The sequence below is a fragment of the Euprymna scolopes genome, chromosome 25 (assembly GCF_053919585.1).
Source record: "Euprymna scolopes isolate OS-2025 chromosome 25, ASM5391958v1, whole genome shotgun sequence".
In the NCBI taxonomy this organism is placed as follows: Eukaryota; Metazoa; Mollusca; class Cephalopoda; order Sepiida; family Sepiolidae; genus Euprymna; species Euprymna scolopes.
Genome location: NC_136506.1, coordinates 27,812,584 through 27,834,922, shown reverse-complemented (window position 1 = coordinate 27,834,922; position 22,339 = coordinate 27,812,584). Strand labels below are relative to the sequence as shown.

The 22,339-nt window shown below is 35.2% G+C and overlaps 1 protein-coding gene across 1 annotated transcript in view; it reads right to left on the bottom strand.

Moving 5' to 3' along the window:
* Nucleotides 1-22,339, bottom strand: part of LOC145247304 (uncharacterized) — a 179,396-nt gene that overhangs the window by 6,320 nt on the left and 150,737 nt on the right. The window contains exons 17-21 of the mRNA XM_080108927.1: nt 17,499-17,966; nt 13,908-14,168; nt 10,753-10,836; nt 6,266-6,463; nt 1,183-1,326 (exon numbers count right to left, since the gene is read on the bottom strand). Of these exons, the coding sequence (XP_079965053.1) occupies nt 1,183-1,326; nt 6,266-6,463; nt 10,753-10,836; nt 13,908-14,168; nt 17,499-17,966 (1,155 nt within the window). The remainder of the gene's footprint in view (nt 1-1,182; nt 1,327-6,265; nt 6,464-10,752; nt 10,837-13,907; nt 14,169-17,498; nt 17,967-22,339) is intronic.

Below are 22,339 nucleotides of genomic sequence, written 5' to 3'. Positions count from 1 at the left end.
ACGTTCCACTAAATAACTTAATTTGTACGTAGAATTTTACATCCATATTTTGCCCCGTTTTTATTTAAGTTTAATGAATTATAACCAACATTTTGAGATTTTACGATAACCAGCTCTTTTCAAAATTGACAAAGAACCATATTATTAGTTTAGAAGTGAATCCTTTACATAGACATATAAGCATATATGAATACTAAGCTTTATAAACTTACTAGCAGGCTGCCCGGCGTTACCCAGTCGTAAATACGCATAAATATTATATTTTTTCTATACAGAAACAGAGACATGTGCATGCGAGTATTATGTTTTTTCTAAACAGTTCAGTTCTTGTAAGTAAGAAAAAAAAATAAGACAGTTAATCAAGTACGATAACAATAAGGCCAGCAGGACACAATGTTTAAAGGGTGTTTGCAAACCTACTTCTTAACATAATGAATCGTTCATGTAAAAGATTCACGCATGCGCATTCGTGAAACAGTTGACAAATAGATAAAAATCCAATGACCCTTTTGACGGATGCTTGTTGCTATTTCTGATGATAAGTTAAGGGCAAAATAGCTTCACTAATTTATATAATAATTAAGTGATTGGTTTTACGCTACGAAACAGATACTGTCAGGCATTTTTACCTAAATAAATGCACTTTCGTAAATGGATTGAATTCATTCAAAACATATCGCTAAGACCAAAACAAAACAACATCTAAGTAAATCGCGATATATCAAGACAGTTGGCGAGATGGTCCAGGGGTAAGGGTTTAGGCTCATTACTGTTGGGTCCCGATTTCGAATCTCGCTAGATACAGCCACTCTGATGAGTCGTAGATGACGAAACACGTGTCAGTGGATAATTACATTTTAAAAATAATATATATACCGCTCCCCATGTGGGGGTACCAAATTGGTTAAAAGGGAAAATTATTCCCAACTCGCATTTAGGTAAAAATGCACTTTCGTAAATGATTGAATTCATTCAAAGCATATCGCTAAAACCAAACCAAAACAAAACAATATATATATATATATATATATATATATATATATATATATATATATATGGGATTCATTGTAATCTGAATGAAGCGATCATTACGAATTATGCAATATATATATTCTCGGTGATAATGCATATTTCTTTGTGAATATTTATATTGGATTGACCAAAAACAACAAAAAAACTTACCTGGGATACCATTGATTCCTGGTAAACCTTCCAGACCTGGCTCACCATTATATCCTCTTGGTCCCTCAGATCCTTTCGGACCTTCCGGTCCTTCCGGTCCGGCGTCACCTGGTACACCATCATATCCGTTTAATCCAGGTTCGCCTGAAAATAAATACAAATTAATCAGTTAAATTGCAGCGTTTTCCTGCATTGTGATTTACTCTCGATCAATGAAATGATGCGAATATATATATATATATATACTAGCAGGGGTTACCCGGCGTTACCTGGGTGATCGGCCCCCTTCCCACTCCGAGGGGTAACAAAAAAATCACCCCTCTGGATTTACATGCTTGGTGCCGGCATCCCCCCTTCAGGGAGAGATAATCCCCAACCCCACCTTCAGGGAGGAGGGTGCCTGGAGGCTTCTCCCCCCCCCCAAAAAAAAAGAAAAAAGTCACCTCCTTCTGGCCTCTTCGCCCCCCCCACCCTTGGGGGGACAACGGCTCCCTCCTTTGTGGGGAGAAACTGCCAAGCTCCCCCCTTTCGGATGAGAAAATGCCAGGCTTCCCCTTTTGGTGGGGGGATGGTGGCGTGGCCTTCGTTATAAAGATGGCCGGCCAGCTGAAAAAATGACGTCATCGCCGAAGTCCCAACAAGCAAGATATGTGGAACTGTCAATAATCAACAGTAATTTTTACAGACAGCGTTACAAAACTTCAAAATTGGATTGAAATAAAGAACACGATGATTTATACTGAAACTCATCTAATATTAATAATAAAAAAATAATTAAAAAACACAAGTTGTTTGTTTAAGTATTATATGCAATTGAATATTTCGTTGTATTATAGATTTTAAAGATTAGAATGCGTTCTTTAATTACTTATAAATTACATTTTAAAAAAGTGAAGGAAAACGATTTGATTTGTAGTAAACTTGAAGTTTATTTAATATAATTAAATGAAAATTATGCATGTAAGATTATGAATATTTGAAGCAGAACACAAGCAAAACATTTGATATGAGTTAAGACAATTAGCAAATATTAAAATTAAACTATTTTTTTAATCAAAATGATTTTTTTAAATCAAAATGAATGTGGGTTTGTATTACTGTACACATAGATTCGAAAAAGTTTTCAAAAAACAAATATATAAAAAATAAATGTTATAAAAGGCAAGATAAGTTACTTTTCTACCAAACTGTATATATTTTTCGTATTTTTATTGTGACGTCAGAGCAAAGCGAACAGTCAATCTCTCTACTTACTCTCTATATATATATATATCTCGCTATCTCTCTCTTTCTTAAAAATCTAATGAACCAGATAACCCTCTCTCTCTCTGTGAATGATGTGGCAGACACTTGGCTGAGGGAAATGGGACAGAGGTTGGGTGTGAATATCGCCGTAGCGAGCGGAAATACGTCGTCATGGCAACCAGACAGTGAACATTCGTGGCGGGAAATAAGAAATAAACAGTTGGCGAAAAGAAGCGAGACAGCCCGGTATATCAAACAGTCGCTCCGAGAATCGGACCTCATCGAAGATTGAGATTTGGATCAGTTAAACTGCGGATTATTAGTCAAATACAATCGTATTGTCGATTAACCTCAACATTTAATCTGGCTGAGATTTGAATTAATTACATTGCGGATTATCATTCCAAATACAATCGTATTGTCGATTGAATTCTTCTTTGGAACTAAGATTCGAGGAAGAGATAAACTTTCGCCATCTCAACTTTTTTTTTTCTTGGATATTGTGTTTGCGAACTTTTAATCCGTGCTTACCCTAACGGATAAAAACAGATAAGTTTGGCCTATCTCATGCCAATATCTTTTCCTTTCGACAAACTTTTATACATATTGTACTATATTTTGCATGTCGCATACATCTGACATACATCCCCAGAAATACGTCTGTCTCACTCATTCTTTTTATCGAAACTTTTTCTTCTTCCTTTGTATATAAAAATCTTTCTTGAATTCTAAACTTTTATTGAGTGTTCGTTTCGTCGTTTTTGCTCTGTTGTTCCGTTCTCCTTATTGATATGTTTCGCTGGTTAATCCGACATCTGACGATTAAGCGAAGATAATTATGAGATGTTGGATATAAAATAAAATAAATTCTTATGTCGCGATCTGACTGCCAATCAATTCGGTCATCCATTAACCAGGTCGTGACATTATTCCATGTAACATGTTTATTCAGCTCGAAAACCATAGAGTTTTTACCGATGTATTGGAGAATTCAAGATGGCGTCTGACTCCCTCTTTTACACGGTAAGTTTGGGAAAAGGTGCTATAAATAAAAAACTGGATAAAATACTGTTAAAAACTCGCTCAATATATGTTACCGTGACATAGCTTCACATATATTCGGCGGGTTGGGTTTGTATTACTGTACACATAGATTTGAAAAAGTTGTCAAAAAACAAATATATAACAAATAAATGTTATCAAAGGCAAGATAAGTAACTTTTCTACCAAACTGGATATATTTTTCATGTTTTTATTCAATGTAACATGTTTATTCAGCTCGAAAATTATACAGTGTTTACCGATGTATTGGAAAATTCAAGATGGCGCCTCACCCCCTCTTTAACACGGTAAGTTTGGGAAAAGGTGTTATAAATAAAAAATAGAAAAATACTATTAAAACCCCGCCGAATATATGTCACAGTAACATATATTGAGCGAGTTTTTAACAGTATTTTATCCAGTTTTTTATTTATAACACCTTTTCTCAAACCAACCGTGTGAAAGACAGAGTCAGACGCCATCTTGAATTTTCCAATACATCGTTAAACACTGTATGGTTTTCGAGCTGAATAAACATGTTACATTGAATAAAAACACGAAAAATATATCCAGTTTGGTAGAAAAGTAACTTATCTTGCCTTTGATAACATTTATTTGTTATATATTTGTTTTTTGACAACTTTTTCGAATCTATGTGTACAGTAATACAAACCCGAAATGAAAAAAAAAACACGAGTGAACGCTCGTTTTTTTTTAAGTTTAGTTTCATATATATATATATATATATATATATATATATATATATATATATATATATATATATATAAGTATTTTTAAATTTTATCTTTCTAGCTTTAAAAAAAAGTTTTAAAATTTTATCAGCCAGCATAATTTATTTTTAAATATTGAAAAATTTCAGGAAACTTAATTTTTGCTAGATTTTCAAAACATGTGTGTCAACAGCTTAAAAAATCGTCTCTTCAAAAGAACATGTTTTAAAGAGTGCGTGTGTGCGCGTGTGCTGGGTAGTAGTAGTAGTAGTAGTAGTAGTAGTAGTAGTAGTACTAATAATCTGTCCAGCGTTTGTTTTCGTGTTGTGTGTACGTGTGTGCGGCTAGCGCCAGAATGGCGGACGTGGTGTCGGAGGTTGGATGGTGATGCCTGGTGTAAGTTTCGTATTTTTGTAATTTGTAAATGGCAAGTTAGGAAAAAATTAAACCCTTCCAAGATGGACAATAAATAAGATCATAATATTTTATGGTAAAGTTAAGAGCGTAGGAACCATATTTTTTTAGGAGATGTGATTATTGGATTAACCAATCAGAAATCGTCTGTGGCACACACATCTCTGTTTATATATATATATATATATATATATAAAGGAAAAAATGTAATATATACATGAGATGTGTTTTTACATAACTAATATAATTTAAAATTAATCAGGCATATATATATAGAGAGAGAGAGAGAGAAAGAGAGAGAGTCTTATTTGTAGTTTTATTTATAGTCTTATTTATTGTATAATTAATCTTTAAAAAAACTTTGCAAGGATGCGATATAGGTGAAATATGTTCGCTTGTTTTCTTTTCCTTATAAGGGAAATGGTTGCCATAATGTTTTATTGTTAAAATGTTTTTATTCAATAAGTCTGACAGAAAAGCTGTTCTTGTAAAAATTTTCAAACGACATAATGTTTGAATTTGTCCGAATAGTCAGGATACAATTGTAACTAACGATGAAATACACAATTTGTTGCTATCAATCTATTCTTTGATGTCTTGGTTTTTGTAAAAACAATATATATATAGATAAATAATTATATATATATATATGTATATATATATATATATATATATATATATATATATATATATATATATAACGTTTAAATGTCCACGCCTGCTTCTAGAATAGTGATTTCAAAGTGGTGTGAGGTTTTTAGTAACTTGAAAACTATGTTGATTTTTTTGTATTTAATATATATATATATATATATATATATATATATATATATATATATATAATCTTTTAAAAAATTATAATATGATTTCTGCTCGTATCAGGTAAGTTTTCGATCCGGCTTCGAATACTCATCCGGTAAAAAGCAAATGAACAAGATAGTTTGATAAAATCTGATGTTTTTAATGAGCAGCTGTGAAACGCCACGAGAACATATTCAAACTGTTTAGAAGAGACCCGTAAACTATTTAAATTACCTGTACCAGAAATAACATCACAGGATAAAATTACATTATGTTAAGCATTTTAAAATATTATTACTTGTTTTGTATGTAATATTGTTAATTGTAAGTACTGGAGTTTTATTGTGGATAGTATCGACTATTTTTATATTTAAAAAAGTTAGTTTAAAAGTGTACTATTTTTGTTTTAAGTAGTAATTATTTCACCTATATGAAGCCCGCAGCAAGAAAAAAAGCCGGAATAAAGTGCTCAATGTGTAGCCAGAGCAGTATATAGGAAATTTATTGCTGTGAGTCCAGAATGAATTTACATATTTTTTTTCGCTAGGAAGATATCCTCTGAAGATGAGGAGATATCCGACCAGCTTCGTCAGAATTCATAGATGGACTCTATGAATTCTGATGAAGCTGGTCGGATATCTCCTCATCTTCAGAAGATATCTTCCTAGCGGAAACAATATGTAAATTCATTCTGGACTCATAGCAATAAATTTCATTAACTCTTCGTTATTCATAATTCTGTTCTAAGTATTTTAATAGTGAATTTTCGATACGATAACGAGCCGACAAATCCTACTCGTAGAATATAAGTGTTATTTTTATATTTTGAAACAATAGATATCGATGCTTACCTTTCATACCTGGAGCACCTGCCTCCCCAGCGAAACCTTTGGGCCCGCGAACACCTTGCATTCCCTTTTCTCCTTTTTTCCCCCTCTGGTACGGATTAAAACCACTGCCGGTTTCGTCGCACGATTCGCAACGACCTGGTAAGCCATCAGAACCTCTCTCACCTTTCTCTCCTTTAAGTCCGCTTGGGCCAGGTTCCCCTATAGAATAATAATAATAATAATAATAATAATAATAATAATAATAATAATAATAATAACAACAACAACAACAACAATAATAATAATAATAATAATAATAATAATAATAATAATAATAATAATAAAATAGGAGAAATTGGAATCAGAGGATTGGCTGGAATAATACAACACATAACAATAATGAAAAAAGCTTGACTATTGAGGAAAACCATTGAATGCGGAAACCAATGCACAGGTACCACATGCTGCAGGGGTAAAACTTGAAGAAGCATTACAGGGAACCAAGAACACTGAAGATGTATATCTATGTTCTTTATCTACTTCCCATCCCCTTTCCATTACCCCTATTTTTGTCCCTTCCCCAAAAGAGTGATGCCAAATAGCCGAGTAGGGTCAAGGAGGATGAAAAGACCGAGTTATGGACACTGACTAGACCTCCACTAGACAAATGCGAAGAAGACTGGGATCTTGGGGATGCTTATTGCCACTCAAATTCCAGTAGAGACTAATTGCCGCTTCTAGCTAAAAATCAATGGTAAGCGGCTGTCGCGATAACGCGAATTGATTTGCATATGTTATCGAAAGAGGTGGAGAGTACTGGAATTTGGGGAGACTTGTTGTCACTCAGCTTCCAGGGAACACCACAAGTTGTTTTAAAGGAAAGATCTTTGAAGACCCCCGTGAAAGCTACTTATGGGCTAATAATAATAATAATAATAATAATAATAATAATAATAATAATAATAATAATAGTTCTGATTTCGTTTATCAACGTCTCTCTGGAAAGGGATGGGATTCATTTTCAGAAGATTTCCCTCAATCCCGGCTCCAAATCAGGAGCTTCAAAGATCAAGTGTTTTTCTAAGGATGTTGGTGGTACCTACAATAGCAGAGGTCTTCCAGACGACTTGATACTACTCCTAGTGTACCTACTCCGATCGCTACTATTACAATAATAATAATAATAATCATAATAATAATAATATTTCAGGACCGCAGGCATGTGGAACTCTCTTCCTCCTGACGTTTTATCTCATACTTTTAACTTTGTTCTTTTCAAGACTAAGGTCAAACTGTTTTAATAGGCGTCTATTCTTTTCATATAATATCTAAACATATTATGCACACAAAACTAGTTTTTATTTCTACAAATCTACTAGCAGACCATGTACGGAATACTGTTGTTATATTTGAGGTGGTGAATCTTTGTCCCATTTTGAGATTAATTTGGAGATCAATTGCAGAAATGTGATTTAATTGACCTTAGCCTGTCTTTTTCGCTACAACCTTCCTCTCACAGACGTGCTGTTGCTAGTCTCACTCTTTTCTACAAATACTGTAATGGCACGTGTACCCTGAATTTGTCTGGTCTATTCCCTGTTTTATTTGTTGAGTCGTTGGTCTAGAAAGATAATTTTTTTGTTTTAGCACCTCGTTGTAATACATATTTCTATTCCAGTAGCTTTTATGCAAAGACTGAAAAGTTGTGTAACTCTCTTTTTTCTCCCTTCTTCCTACACCGTTGATCTTTTCAAGACTAAAGTCAATAAGCATCTCCAGTTTTTTTTTTACGATAATCATCTTGTTAGTACCTTATAGCAAGTTGGATCACACAGTGTCCTGAGCGATTTTCATAAAAGATGGAAAGAAAAAAAAAATACCACCAATGCAGCGTTGTCCAGAAACTAACACGTTGTAATCTCAGTTTACCTCGGAAAAGAAAACCAAGAATAGAAAAAAACTTTAACGTTTTTTTCTTTGTAACAACGTAATTTCTTTCCTCATTGTTACAGCCGTGACGTCACCCACGTAATCAAGAACGTTATCTAGTTTCGTGCTTCACGTCTCTCTTAAGATCTATAATATTATTCAAATCTCACTCGGGATCATCCTTTTTTTATAGCCTTTTTTTTTGTTTACTAGTGACGTGATTTCTCATGCATTTGCATACAACCTTCCAAGCTATATTACATTAAAGCCTGGTGCATTTTAGGCCTGGAAGCCACAGTTTGATTTGGTAGAACCAAATAATATACCAGGTTAATACACGTGGAAAACATCATGGCATAATGAAACCTGACACATGGTAGAAAAATCTTAATTATTACAACATGGAATACTTCTACATTTTACATACATCTTTGATTTTCGTTATTTTTTTATATAAAAATTACCTCGCTTTAAAGAATATCGTATGTGTTGTGGTGTTAGTGGCTGAATAACTGATGAGGAAAACAAAGCAGCAAGTAAATAAATGTTTTAATACATAAAAAAGGTAAATGGAGCAATATATTTGCTCACAGCTGGAGTAGAGGTAACGACCGTACTCTCCACGTGTCTGTCTAACTGACTTAGTCAGCCAGTTCTCGTTAACCGGAAGTGATGTATGGAAGGAAGTTACGTCATAGAATAGTTCATTATTCCCGGTAGTAGGGGTGCGTCTCCAACAGAATAATATAATCACATGCAATGGTTTCTTAACGTTTGTGAATTCACAGTTAAGAATTGTTTAGTCGCATAAATTTGGATTCTTCTGAGTACTATTCTAATCCTGAGTGTGATTTCCACAACGTTTCAGTCGATGTAACCTCCGACCTTCTTCATGTATATCTTATCAGAACTCAGGATTCTTTTTTGTGTACAGAATTTCGAATGGAATCTTAGGTAATCATACGCGGTTATCATGATCTCGCTTCATCTGTCACGACTAAGGCTATGACAACGATTCTTATCATTGTTTTGACTCCCGAGTATATAGCCGACTCAATTAGGCACAGTTAATCAACCAGGAACCGCATCACTCTATATAAAAGCATAAAAGATATCAACAGATATGTACTGGAGAGTAAAAACAATGAAAATAATATAATGCTGCGCTAGCCCTAGTCATGACATGGTAGTCATGACATGGTAGAATGGATAAGTAATTCACAATTGTATTTTGAGTGGCAACCATACTGAGGATTGAACCTTCACCTGGAAAAGGGTTTAACTTTACAACAAAACTATGCCAAGTATTCTATTCCCTACACAAGAGTCCTTTCGTAAGGCGGTCGATAAAATGCACTCGAAGAGGGTTGGCGGTTACATCGACCAAACCGTTGTGAAAATAATACTAAATATTCTATTCTCTACAACAAAAGGACCTTTCGTAAGGAGGTCGAAGAGATACACCTAAAGATTTTGGAGGTTACATCGGCCAAATCGTTGTGAAAATAATACACACGACGAAAACAGTAATACAAAAAAATACAAGTGATTTGTTTTCTTAATAGTTAACTCTTTTTCAAACGAAACAAGGCATATTGCTATTTGGAAAATAAAGAGTTATTATTTGTGATCCTGTCTAACTAGGGAATTTAGGGAGTTGAGCATCGATATGTCTGTTTATATTATATTTACAGTCAGTGAAGCAGGAAACAGGGATAGAATACCAAAGCGTAACGGTCTGTGGGCAGAAACTATTATGGTAGAATGCGTTTCGGCATCTAAAGACCTCAACAGTAAAGTGGTGTGATTTTGCTACTTGGGTTATTTGGAAGTATGTAGATCGAAGGACAACAAGTGCTACAACATAACGCGGACGCGCGTATGTAAATGTATGCGAAATGGTGTCATCGTTAGGAATATATTAAAGGCTTTAAAACAGAAGATCACGTTCGAGACGGGAATCACTTTCGCTATCACGTTCGAGATATAGCTGACGTAACGGCCGTAACAATGAGAAAGTAATTGTTGTACAAAAGAGCGAGTTGAAATTCTTTCCTATTCCTTACTTACTTTGCGACAGGAGCTGCAACCGGTGTTTTCTCAGCCAACCCTGCCGTGCTACGAGTTCATCAGAGCACATTCCATTAAAGTACTTGTAAGACGGGCACATGGTTGCATCATTGCGGTGATTGGACAGAGGTTGGAGCTTGGTTGATAATGCTGGATCTATTTAGATTTGAGGATGTTTTATTTTTACCCTGTCTAAAGACCCACAAAAGAACGACCCGTAAAAAAATCCAATCATTTAATGCCCCTAACGCCGCCCTGCGACTTTTACTTTCGGAGTTAGAGTTTGAAAATAAGGAGACAGACAGAGCAACAAACAGACCGACAGACAGACAAACATATAGCCGTTTATATATTAGATTTCACACATTCTATTTAATAAAAACATCTTTAACAAAGTTTTACCTGAAGTTATTTTGTTAAAAAACAATACCGCTATTGTGCAGATGCACTGTATTTGGTTGAATAAAAACAAAATCAATGTTTAAACACTGAACAAATAAAATACTTACCTTTTGCACCTGGATATTCACCACTTCCGTCTAAACTTCCTGGTTCCCCTTTTTGTCCGACAGGCCCTGGTAAACCGGGGTCACCTGTAATTGTGATATAGTAACATTTTATTTTAGATAACATAAATTTTTAAAATAGTTTTTCAAAGTTCTCCAAGTGTGGATAATGCTCTTCACCTTCCACGTTTATAAAGGCAGATTCATAACATGAGCGTCGTTAAAAAATGACTAGTCATCACTAGGACTACGACAAGAGAATATTCTTATAATTGTTTTGACTCTCGAGTATATATTCGACACAGTTAGACAAAGTTAATCAATTAAGAACCACTTTACTCTATATAAAAACATATAAGATATTAACTGATATACACTAGAGAGTCAAAATAATGAAAATAATACTCTGTTGTCATAGCCTTAATTTACTTTGCCACCCACTTTCTCCATTTTCTGTTTATTTCGCCGAAAAGACACACTTTTTCTGCTTTTTTATTAATTACTAGCTATATATGCCCGGCGTTGCCTGGTGGAAGCATATTGCCGGACGGAGGGATAAGTCACATACTATTTTAAGATATACCGAATATTTGTTACGCAAAGTGATAATATATAAGATTCAGGGAATCATAGAGCACTTCAATCTTGGTCTACGAAAATATAATGCGAACTCTCATAGCTTAAAAGCGAAATAACTTCCATAGCTTGAATAAATAAACTTGAGTCCAATTTTAAGCGCAAATGTTAGCTATTAATAAATAAAAAAATAAATTAAGTATAAATTAAATCAACAATAAATTAAATAAATCAACTTTAAATAATAGTTTTAAATGGAACAATTAATACGATGCTATTGCACCAAAGAATTAATCAAAGCTGATTATTAAAATAGATTTTATTTCATGTAATATGCAAATGAGGTTAATCATTGAATGTAGATTTCTTTTGAATAAAATGAATATACAGAAATCATATGAACATAAAAGTTTGCCTTTGGGCCGGGATCAAAGTGCAGTATCTGTTCTGCAGATGCTGTAAGCAAAGACCATATGTGGGGGCGACCCCACATATAAGACCTTGGTCAATGTAGGGGCAACCCTTCATACCAATTGTCACTATCCAGCTTCCCTACTCCCCGGGGAGTTGGTCCCCATTTCCCCTTCACTCCTCGCATTAAAAATTGGCCTTGTGCCTAATTTGCTCGGTGGGGGAGCAAATAAATACCATCTGTTCTGCAGATGCTGTAAGCAAAGACCCCATATGTGGGGGCGACCCCACATATAAGACCTTGGTCAATGTAGGGGACACCCTTCATACCAATTGTCACTATCCAGCTTCCCTACTCCCCGGGGAGTTGATCCCCATTTCCCCTTCACTCCTCACATTAAAAATCGGCCTTGTGCCTAATTTGCTCAGTGGGGGAGCAAATAAATACCCTGTTCTGCAGATGCTGCACTTAAGATAATTTGTTCCAGTCAATGGAGGGTAAACTCTCTATACTGAGACAATTATTATTTTTGGTAACCAGAGTGCCCCCTTTTCGCCTACTTTTAGGGGAGCTGGTTTTTACCCTACATTAAAAACGGCCTTGTGCAAATAAATACACTAAAAGTGCATATAAGTCTATTTTCAGTATGAGAATTACTCTGGGCTACAGTGTATATTTTGTACATATTCATTAAATTGTGACCGAACAAACAAACAACTTATACGACTTTATTATATACAGCATTCAAGCACCCTTCACGGTCCACAGAGTCTGCAGAAGAGGGGTCTAGCTTAGCCCAGCAATGCCCCGGTTTACTGTCCTCCCTCCGTGTAAGAAGTGTAATTTTTAATGTTGGGAAAAATCCAGCTCCCCATAAAAGTACACTCTGGATCAGGACAAATATAAAACTCGCCTCAGTCTAGAAGGATTTCTTCTTTACTTTACCGAGGACAGAAAAAATCTTTGTTCCATGCCAAAAGACAGAGGAGATAAAACTGTGTTAAATAGTCTATTTCTGTAATCGGAATACAAACGAAAGAAAAAAAAATGGTTTACTTAGATTCATTAGCAATAAATGATTTAAACAATAAAACCTAGTATATTAGGAGAGTCCCTAGTAGAAGTTAGCGTTCCTAGTGTTTCTGGGTTGACATCAGCTGTGAGTGAAAAGGGAAGGGAATAGCAAGGTCTTATGTACGACATGAATGTTAAGAAGATTTGTATCAGTAAAGTAATTACAGGCACAACTGGACTCATGCTAAAAAAAATGAAAAAAAAAAACTTACCTGAAAAATACACCTAATGAATAAAGAGCAAAAAAAAATTCAACCAATAGCATTTAAAAGGGCGGTTGGAATATTAAAATATATTTCCATCGAAATATATGAGACTAGCCTTGATGTCCGGCGTTGCCCGGATGTTTGGAGGTATGTGTTGAGCACACGCACTAAAAAAAAAGTGATAGTCGGCAAACAGACTCGAACCCGTACCGGGAAGGAAGAAAAGAACGTGCCCCCCCAAAAAGTGACGTCTTTGCCGTTGCGTCCATCGCCAAACCGAAAATGGCGAAGGCTAAAAGTAAGGCTAGTCAAACGAAAAGGAGTGTGACTTTCGAAAATATCAGCGAAAAAAAGCGACCCCTCCTTGTAGAAAAGTACCCAGTTGAGGGTGAAGGAGTAACTGTTTTTGGCGACTGTTTCGATATTTGTCATCCGAAGATCGAACTTCGAAACGACACTGATCTCGTGAAAATCTGTAGCTTCTGTCGAAAGTTTTATGCAAACATATATATATACATACATACATTTAAACAGATAGATGATACTTATATTACAGATAACGGGTGAATAGCATCCGTTTGGGTGCCCCGTCCCAAGCTTGACTAAAAAAGGTGAGAGGCAGTATCATTTATTGCAGTAGATTCAGTGGTTTGATCCATCTAAGAGCTTTTCGGAAATTAAAAAGATTTATTGATTTATTAAGTCTTAATTACTGTTTCACAAATTGTTTTCAGTTTAGTATAACACGCAATCCTTTTAAGTACGATGAATCTCCTTTTAAAACATCATCTAACATTATGTACACCTAAAAATAAGAACATCGAGCTGTGTATACAAGTATACCTTCAAAACTGTTATCCGATTGATATTACTTGAAACTTTGTTCTTACCGGGAGCTCCGTCTTTTCCATCAAGGCCAGGTAAACCTTGCAAACCGGGTGATCCTTGCACTCCTTCACGACCTTCTTCTCCGGGAAGTCCGATCAGCCCTCTTTGTCCTATCGATCCTTTTGGTCCCGGTTCTCCAGGATGGCCGCGAGGACCAGGGGGTCCAGCTAATCCTATTAATCCGGGTTCACCTTTTTCTCCTGTAACACCTGGAAGTCCAATTTGACCAGGGGTTCCTGGTTCTCCGGCTTGACCAACTTCGCCTGTAAAGGGAAAAAAAAAATTAGAAAAGAACGAATAGTCTGTCGGTACGCCTAATTTTTAAAACTATATTCCTTCCCAAACAAGACCACTCGGACGTTCAGGTCATTGTGACTAGAAAACATATTTATTGTAAGGCATTCTAAATTGGGAGTTTCGCAGCAAGATGTTTGTTTACTTTACATTTAAATATATGCATGGTGCAACGATCGGGGAAACGGTGAACAGGAAGGGAATACTAAATTGCAAAAAAAGAAGCTATTTCAATAGATTTTGTTTCAACTTAGTCTTTTGTTGCAAGTCAGTTGGACAAGTTTTTTTACGTTGTCTGCCGGCTGTTTAGTAGGTTATATGAATTTAGACAGACCAGCGAAAATGTAGACCATATTATACTATTTCACTTCATAGTGAAGTGTTACAGACGTAAGAAAATGTTTATTTCGAACTTGATGGACAGACAGAAAATTTTATAGAGACTAGCAGATCTGTGGAAATTTAACAGCGGCATCTTTCAGATGTAATATACTGCTGCTTTGCATTTTTGTAAATAATCAGCACGAATGGAGACCCCGCGATATTTTTGCAGCCTTTTTCTTAAAACTGTAAAAGTATTTATCTAAGTAGTCTTGTTAAAGGTCAGAATATATCTGGTTTTTAAAGTTTATCTCCGATATCCTTATAAGAGTCTATGACATATTTCGATTGTGTGGAACGGAAACCCTACGATATAATTATCCCATCATTAGACAGAACAGATACTACTCTGGAATCCTTGTTAGACGACCAAGAAGGTATGTTTTAGTTTCATGTACGGCCCTAAAAGCGACACTATTTCATTTTTATTTTTTTACATTGTGTCTTCGATGATCGGGAGATCTTATTTATTAAAAAGAAGAAAGAAGGAAGATAACACACTACGAACATTAAATTATCGTATCCATGTACTAATTTAATGTTGTTGTCACGGTCCTCAACTTTAATGAAATGGATCTCCCGATCGAATACATTTTAATCGGAAAACCGTAACACACGTGCACACGCACGTTAAAGGTATTACTGTAACAATATATAGATACGTGAAGTATGATCTTGTTATAGAGGATAATGCTATTACCGTACCAAATATGTACTCATCAGTTCGTTTCGCTAAAACCGTTTAGAGTAAGTTCAGAATTTAATCTAATTAAAAAAACAAACAAATGTGTGATGGAGATGCACATTACAGAACGAAAATGTCATATACCAAAAATCATGGTAATTCATCAAGTATTTTTTCAGCTAAGAAAATTAAATTTGGCGCCAAAACGAGAATGGTGCATCTTTGTTACCCATGGTTAATAAAGATATACATTTAGTCTTGTAATGACTGTAATATATTAATAACCACTAAAAATCGCAAGAAAAAAATGTTTTCTATACAAAAAAAAAAAAAAAGTATTTGATCAATTTAAATAATTTTTGGAATATAACATTTTCAATCCGTGACAGATACATGCATCAAAAAGAGTTTTCTGGAGTTTTTTTTTTGTTTTTGTTTTTTTAATAGATTGAATTCTGGATCAGAACCAATATTTTACTCTACATTTTCATTACGCACCGAAGATATTTCGTGGTTTTGGGATTGGCGTTTATTTTTCAATTGTTCGAATTAGTCGTCATTTGTAGGAGAAGAAAATAAACACTTTTCGATTATTAGTTTGTTCTAAACAAAAAGGAATGTCATCACAGTTGATAATATAATTTAATTCATGGTTGGCGCTAAAAATATAAAAGGAGAGAAATATATGTATATATATATATATACATATACATATACGCATATATATATACATACATATATATATATATATATATATATATATACAGAGAGAGAGAGGGGGAGAATTGTAACGAAGCATAGACGCGCGTATAGCAACTACATGCAAATACCGAGCCGTGTGTAAAATGACGTCACGGTAAGGAAAGAGAAAACAACTATAAAAAGGAGAAATAGCCCATTTGGAAACACGTTCGAGATCACGTAAGAAACGCAGATCACGCTCGAGAGGACATGCGTCAAAGAAGACTCGCACGTTCGAGATCACGTTTAATTCGGAAAAGTATCCTAAAATAAATGTCATTGTTAAAGAAGAAAAAAAAAAGTGTTTAGTATTTTTTTTGTTTTCTGTTTCTCACTAGAAACTAATAAAGCAACCAACAAACCAACCGATTATAATGGGTTATTGAATAAATTTTTCTCTTTCTTCTTTTTTTTTAGTAGATGGAGACAAATTACAATTTCATCATTAACTACAGATGATTCAAAATGTTACCCATGGAATAAATTTCAGAATCCTATGTTCGTATCTCGCTTATTTACGTTAAGAATTTAACTAAATATATAATTCGCAAAGAGAAACTAAGTATTTTTTTCCTAAGACGATTCTCCCTACAAATCACGTATTTACGAAACTCTCAGCGAACGTTTCCTTGTATTTCTTTCAATGATTGAAGAAAAATGAAAATCGCATAAAAAGAGCCGATTATAAAATAAAGTAAGAATAAAAAGACGCCCGTGTAAATCGACCAATCGATGCCTCTCTTTAGTCTCAATAGACAATGGACACTCCTTACGTGATGCAAGCGTTGCACAATCCAAAATCATACCTCTCCTGAATCTGTACTGCTTGGGTTTAGTGGCAACGAGAGGATCAGAACTGACTGAAAACAATGCCGGGATAAGCAGAGGGTACATAAAGCACCCGGAATTTCCAAATGGTCACCCATTTTAGTAATGATCATACTCAATGTTGCTTAACTTCGGTGATCTAGCGGAAAACGGTGTGTCAACGTGATTTTGCCGCATCAACATGATTATGGCCGTATGAATAATACATGTATAACGACATACTTGTTAATGACAATTTTGCAACTGAACATAGACAAAGAGAAGGGTAATATTAGAATAGATGCTATATCTGATGTGTTGAGATGACATTGATGATAATTATTTAAGATAGGCAAAAGAATGCTTGTTGATATATAATATATTATTATATATCAATCTAACAACATTACCGGCCGGTTAATTTGCATCACTACTTTCTAGACTGTTTGTACAACCGTTTATTTGGCTTGGGTGACCAAGTAGAATTATAATGTCACCAATTAACCTTTTTTTCTTACGTTATTTTGTTTTAACTGTTGACTATTTGAATTTCAACTTTCTCTGTCTCTCTTTTCTACTTCAAAAATAATGTCTCACCAATTAGAAACTATGGTCAATGTTAAAGATCCGATTTTAATTTTACAAAAATGTCAATAACTAAATAAATAAATAAAAAACAGCATACCTTTTTCTCCGGTTGCTCCCTTCGCCACTGTGCTGTTGCCGCCCCCTGGAAGGCCATCAAGACCGCGCTCCCCTTTGGAACCTTTTTCTCCAGGTTTGCCATCCTTGCCCTGTTCTCCGGGTATACCAATACCAATCTCGCCTTTCTGTCCCTGCGGCCCCTGTATACCAGGCAGTCCTGCTAGCCCTTCGAAACCTCGTGGTCCTGGTGGTCCGGTTTCTCCATCCCGGCCGGGCTCTCCCACAACATAGTCACCTTTTTGGCCTTTTGGACCTGGCTCTCCCTTCATTCCTGGCAAGCCTGGTATTCCTGGTATTCCACCAAATGAAGAAGTGTTACAGCTTTTTTCAATTTCAGAAATGTTCATACAATTGATACCTGGTCTTCCTGGTTGTCCTGGGATGCCAGGTATTCCAGGTGAACCAAAACCTCGTTCACCTTTTTCTCCTTTCTGTCCACCGAAACCTACTGATAAACAAAATAATAAAAAAACACGTTATAGAGTAAATCGATAAATTTAATATGTCTGATCATGAATATAGGAATATAGGAATATATGAATAGGAGAATAAGAATTAAATGTGATGTTGCTGAACAGAACTAGATGCAAATTGACAATGTGGGTGCACCTGGTTTGAATCCTGTCGGTTCCATAAAACAACACTCTGCTGATGGATTCTATTACCCTTTGCGTGGTCTCTCCTGTGAGCATCTAATTCTAAGTAGAAACAGAGACACCTAACGCAGTAACAGACACAAACCGATCAAAAAATTCGTAATACGTTAACCTATGTATAAATTAATTGTGTCCGTATAAAAATAGACACAGGTGATTACTTGATAAAAAACAGAAAGGGTGCATATTCCTTCCAAAACCTGAAACCGGATTCGGATTTAAGGTAAGTCTGATATATTTTTATTCAACTGGATTTAAAAGATTAGAAACTAGCAGTTCAGCCCGGCTTTGCTCTGACACTTTTATGTGCATATATATATATATATATATATATATATATATATATATATATATATATAGAGAGAGAGAGAGAGAGAGAGAGGGGGGAGAGATGTGTTATTGTTGTTTTTTCAAACGATAAATACGGTTAATATTGGCTTCGCTTCAAAGCTCTTTTTTATTTATTTACTTAGAAAGTCGCCCTTTAATTTGTTTGGAAGTATATAACATTTTTATTCATTTGTTATTTTTGAAACAGTAATCTACGTACACGCGTGTTACCTCTCGTCAGCGTAGCTAAACTGTTTCTAGGTATCGAACGTCAGACCATGTTTACCACAGTCCGGTGCCTTAACCGATTAAAAACCGCGTATTTGGCTCATGTCTAAGGTAACCTACATCTACAATTTCAAGTGTTTAGACCCAAAATTGCCAAAGGAGTTTGGTAGAGGCTGCAAAGGTCAACTCTTTCAATATTAACTTCTTGCCAGACAAATTTCCACCCAAAAACTGATTAAAAAGCTTGCTACATGTCTGAATACCCTTTATATAAAATTTCAAATGTTTAGTTCCAAAATTTGCTGAAAAGTTTGCTGAACACTGAAAAGTTAAAACGTTTTGAACTATGACTCCTTGTCAGCCAAATTTTGGGTGAAAAACCGATGAAAATGCTTGCCATTAATCTGAATACACTTTACGTAAAATTCCAAATGTTTTGACCAAAAATTGTTTGAGTATTTTCGTAGAGACCGCAGAGGTGTTTTTTTTTAACTTTGACCTTAATTGTTACCCCTTAACATTTATTTTTTGGGGCTCAAATCAAATTAGAAAAGTTTGATCCATGTCTAAATAACCTACATAAAAAATTTTAAGTGTTTAGGCTCAAAATTGGCAGAGGAGTTAGATAGAGTGTTCAAAAGTAAAATTGTTGAACTTTGACCCCGTTGTCAGTCAAATTTCTGGGCGAAAACCGATTAAAACATTTTCCCAAATCTGAATATCACTTATGTCAAATCTTGAGTATGTAGACTGAAAATTGACAAAGTAGTTTGTTAGGGAATGTACGCACACAGACATACACACAGACAAACAATTTGACTTTTTCAGATATATGGATAGATTACAATAACATAATACCATGAAACACATTATCTAAATAGTTTTCAAGCTAAATTCTATGTTTTATAATTTGCAAAAATTTGAGCATAGAAAGTATTAGTTCGAAGTAAAATATTTTTGTTAAAAAAAGATTTTTAATGACTTTTGGGAAGTAAAAAACGTTCGTCATTTTTACTGTCTCATGCAAATACAAAAAAAAAACGGGTTTCTAAATTTTTGAAATGAGAATTTGGTAATTCGTATCATTTTGGATTCTTCGGACTACTGTTTTCACCTTGAGTGTCACTTTCATAACGTTTTGGTCGATGTAACATCCGACCTTGGCAAGAGGCACCTCAAGAAGGTCGGAAATTGTATCGACCGAAACGTTGTGAAAATTTCAGTCAAGATAAGATCAGTAGTCCCAAAACTCCAAATAATACGAACAAACAAGCGTATATTAATCAAGAAATTGCTCAAATATTTTTTTCTGTTATATTATCTCCAAATCGGTAGAAACTAACTAAAGATGAAAAACACAGGCATAGATAAAACATGGCGGATTTCGTGGAGTAAATCTTTACCACAAATTCTATTATATCAAGATTACAAAGTAGAAAGTATAAACTAGTTTACACAGCAATATTTTTACTTTTACCGCAGATTAAATGTCTAATGACGAAATATAAATTTCTAGGATTCAGATAATTAAGAATGTGCAACTTGTTTGGGCAAATTCGTGCTGATTTCATTGCCAGCATATCTGCTCATAATATTTTTTTTTGTCTTAGATTTAAAAATGTAAGTTTATTTATTTATTTTAGAGTGTAATTTTATATTTTTAAAACTCTGAAGCGATTAAAAAAACACACTAGTAAATAATTTCGGAAAAAAGAAATGTTCACAATAATGATCTCGATTCGTGAAATAATTGAGATGGAAATTTCAAGTCCGTACACGTTGTCATCCTCTTGTGAACAAGATGCTTTGATTGTTAAATTTAAAAAAAAAAGTTCTAGAAATACAAATGGACTATTCTCGATTGTACGTTGCAACTTATTTGTCTATCTAGTTCATTTTATATATAAAAAAAAACAATTATTATTATTGTTGTTGTTGTTGATGATGATGATGATGATGATGATGATGATGATGATGATGATGATGATGATGATGATGATGATGGTGGTGGTGGTGGTGGTGGTGGTGATGATGATGATGATGATGATGATGATGATGATATTTTGTGTCTGTTCGTGTATCCAATTTCATACTGATAGGCGGATCATAACAAGTGAACATAGGCTATCAGCATCTTCTTTTCTCAGTCTTCAGGCACTTTCCGCAAAATTCTGACGTTTCCCAACAAGGCAGTTGTTATTTCGCTTCAACATTGCAATAGGCCCCATTTTTCTCAATCCACTTGTCAAATCTTTTGTCACACTCCCGACGGCTCTCATCACTACAGGTACAATTTCTACCTTCTTCGACTTCTGCATTCTTTTTATCTTCCTTTTAAAGTCTTGATACATTTTGACCTTCTCCCTTTCTTTTTCATCCGCATTCACATCCGCTGGCATTGCTGTGTCAATGATTATGGCCTTCTGTTCGTGTTTTGCAACATCATGGTTTCCTTGCTTAAATCAGACTTATATCATTTATTGCACATTCATATCCCACAATGATTTCACAGTATCTCCATACGTCTTTTGGGGAATATGCTCGTACCATTTGTCACTGCATTCCAAGTCTCTTTCTTTTTATTTTTACAGGTCAAAACTTATCAAGGCCCGGAAGCCACTCGGGGATAAAGATTATTGCCTGTACAGTAATCAATGGGATAGTATCGGAGTAATCATTAGTATTGGAGATTTGATAGAGTGTCTTACTTAGGGGGTGGCGGTTTGTCAGGAATGTGTTTATGTTGGACTTGGAGACATTCAAGTTGTAGTCAGGTGGGAACAGGCAAACGGAAGAGAGTTCCGGTTATGCACTTCTAAGAAAGAAGCTCTACTCATGGAATCTACGCTTGGATTTAGGCACAGATAAAGAGTGGGGAAAATTAATGACAGTAGTTTCAGCTAGACGGGTGTTTTTCGTGATAGATTGGCGAGGGGGGCCAGAGATGGGAGCTCAGACGAGCACTTGCTATGGAAATAACGATAAAACAAAGACAGGCTCGCGACGTCTCTTCTGTGGGAGAGAGGTTGTAGGGAAGAGAAAAGGGCATCCCCCACTAAACTACGAAGTCTATTTTGTACTATGTCAAGGCAGGATAGGCTGTTTTTAGCAGCTCCTGCCCAGATGTGGCAACGGTACTCCATCCTTGGACGTACTTGCCTTTTATACAGATAGAGAATTGCATCAGTAGTGAGATATCTTCTGGAGCGGTAGAAGGGTCCCATAATTTTCCCAGCGACCTTGGCAACAGACCTGATGTACATGTTCCATTTCAGATCAGGAGTAAAGGTCAAACCCAGAAGCTTGTCAAAACATGGAGCCCCCCCAAGACGAGAGATATCCATTTCAATTGATGCCAGTTGGAATCAGAGCATTGATGATGTAAAGATAGAAGCTTGGTTTTAGATGCATTAAAAGTAACCAGCCACCTCTTCCCCCACTTTACCACGCGCTCTCTTTGAATATATCCAAATGGGCCTTTGTCGTAATATAGGCATGCCTTCTATTCTTCTTTTTCTTCTTATTATTATGATTATTGGCTCTTAATGAGCTTTCACACAGCTTATCAAACATCTCTCCTTGAAAACAGCCTGTGATGTTCCATGGA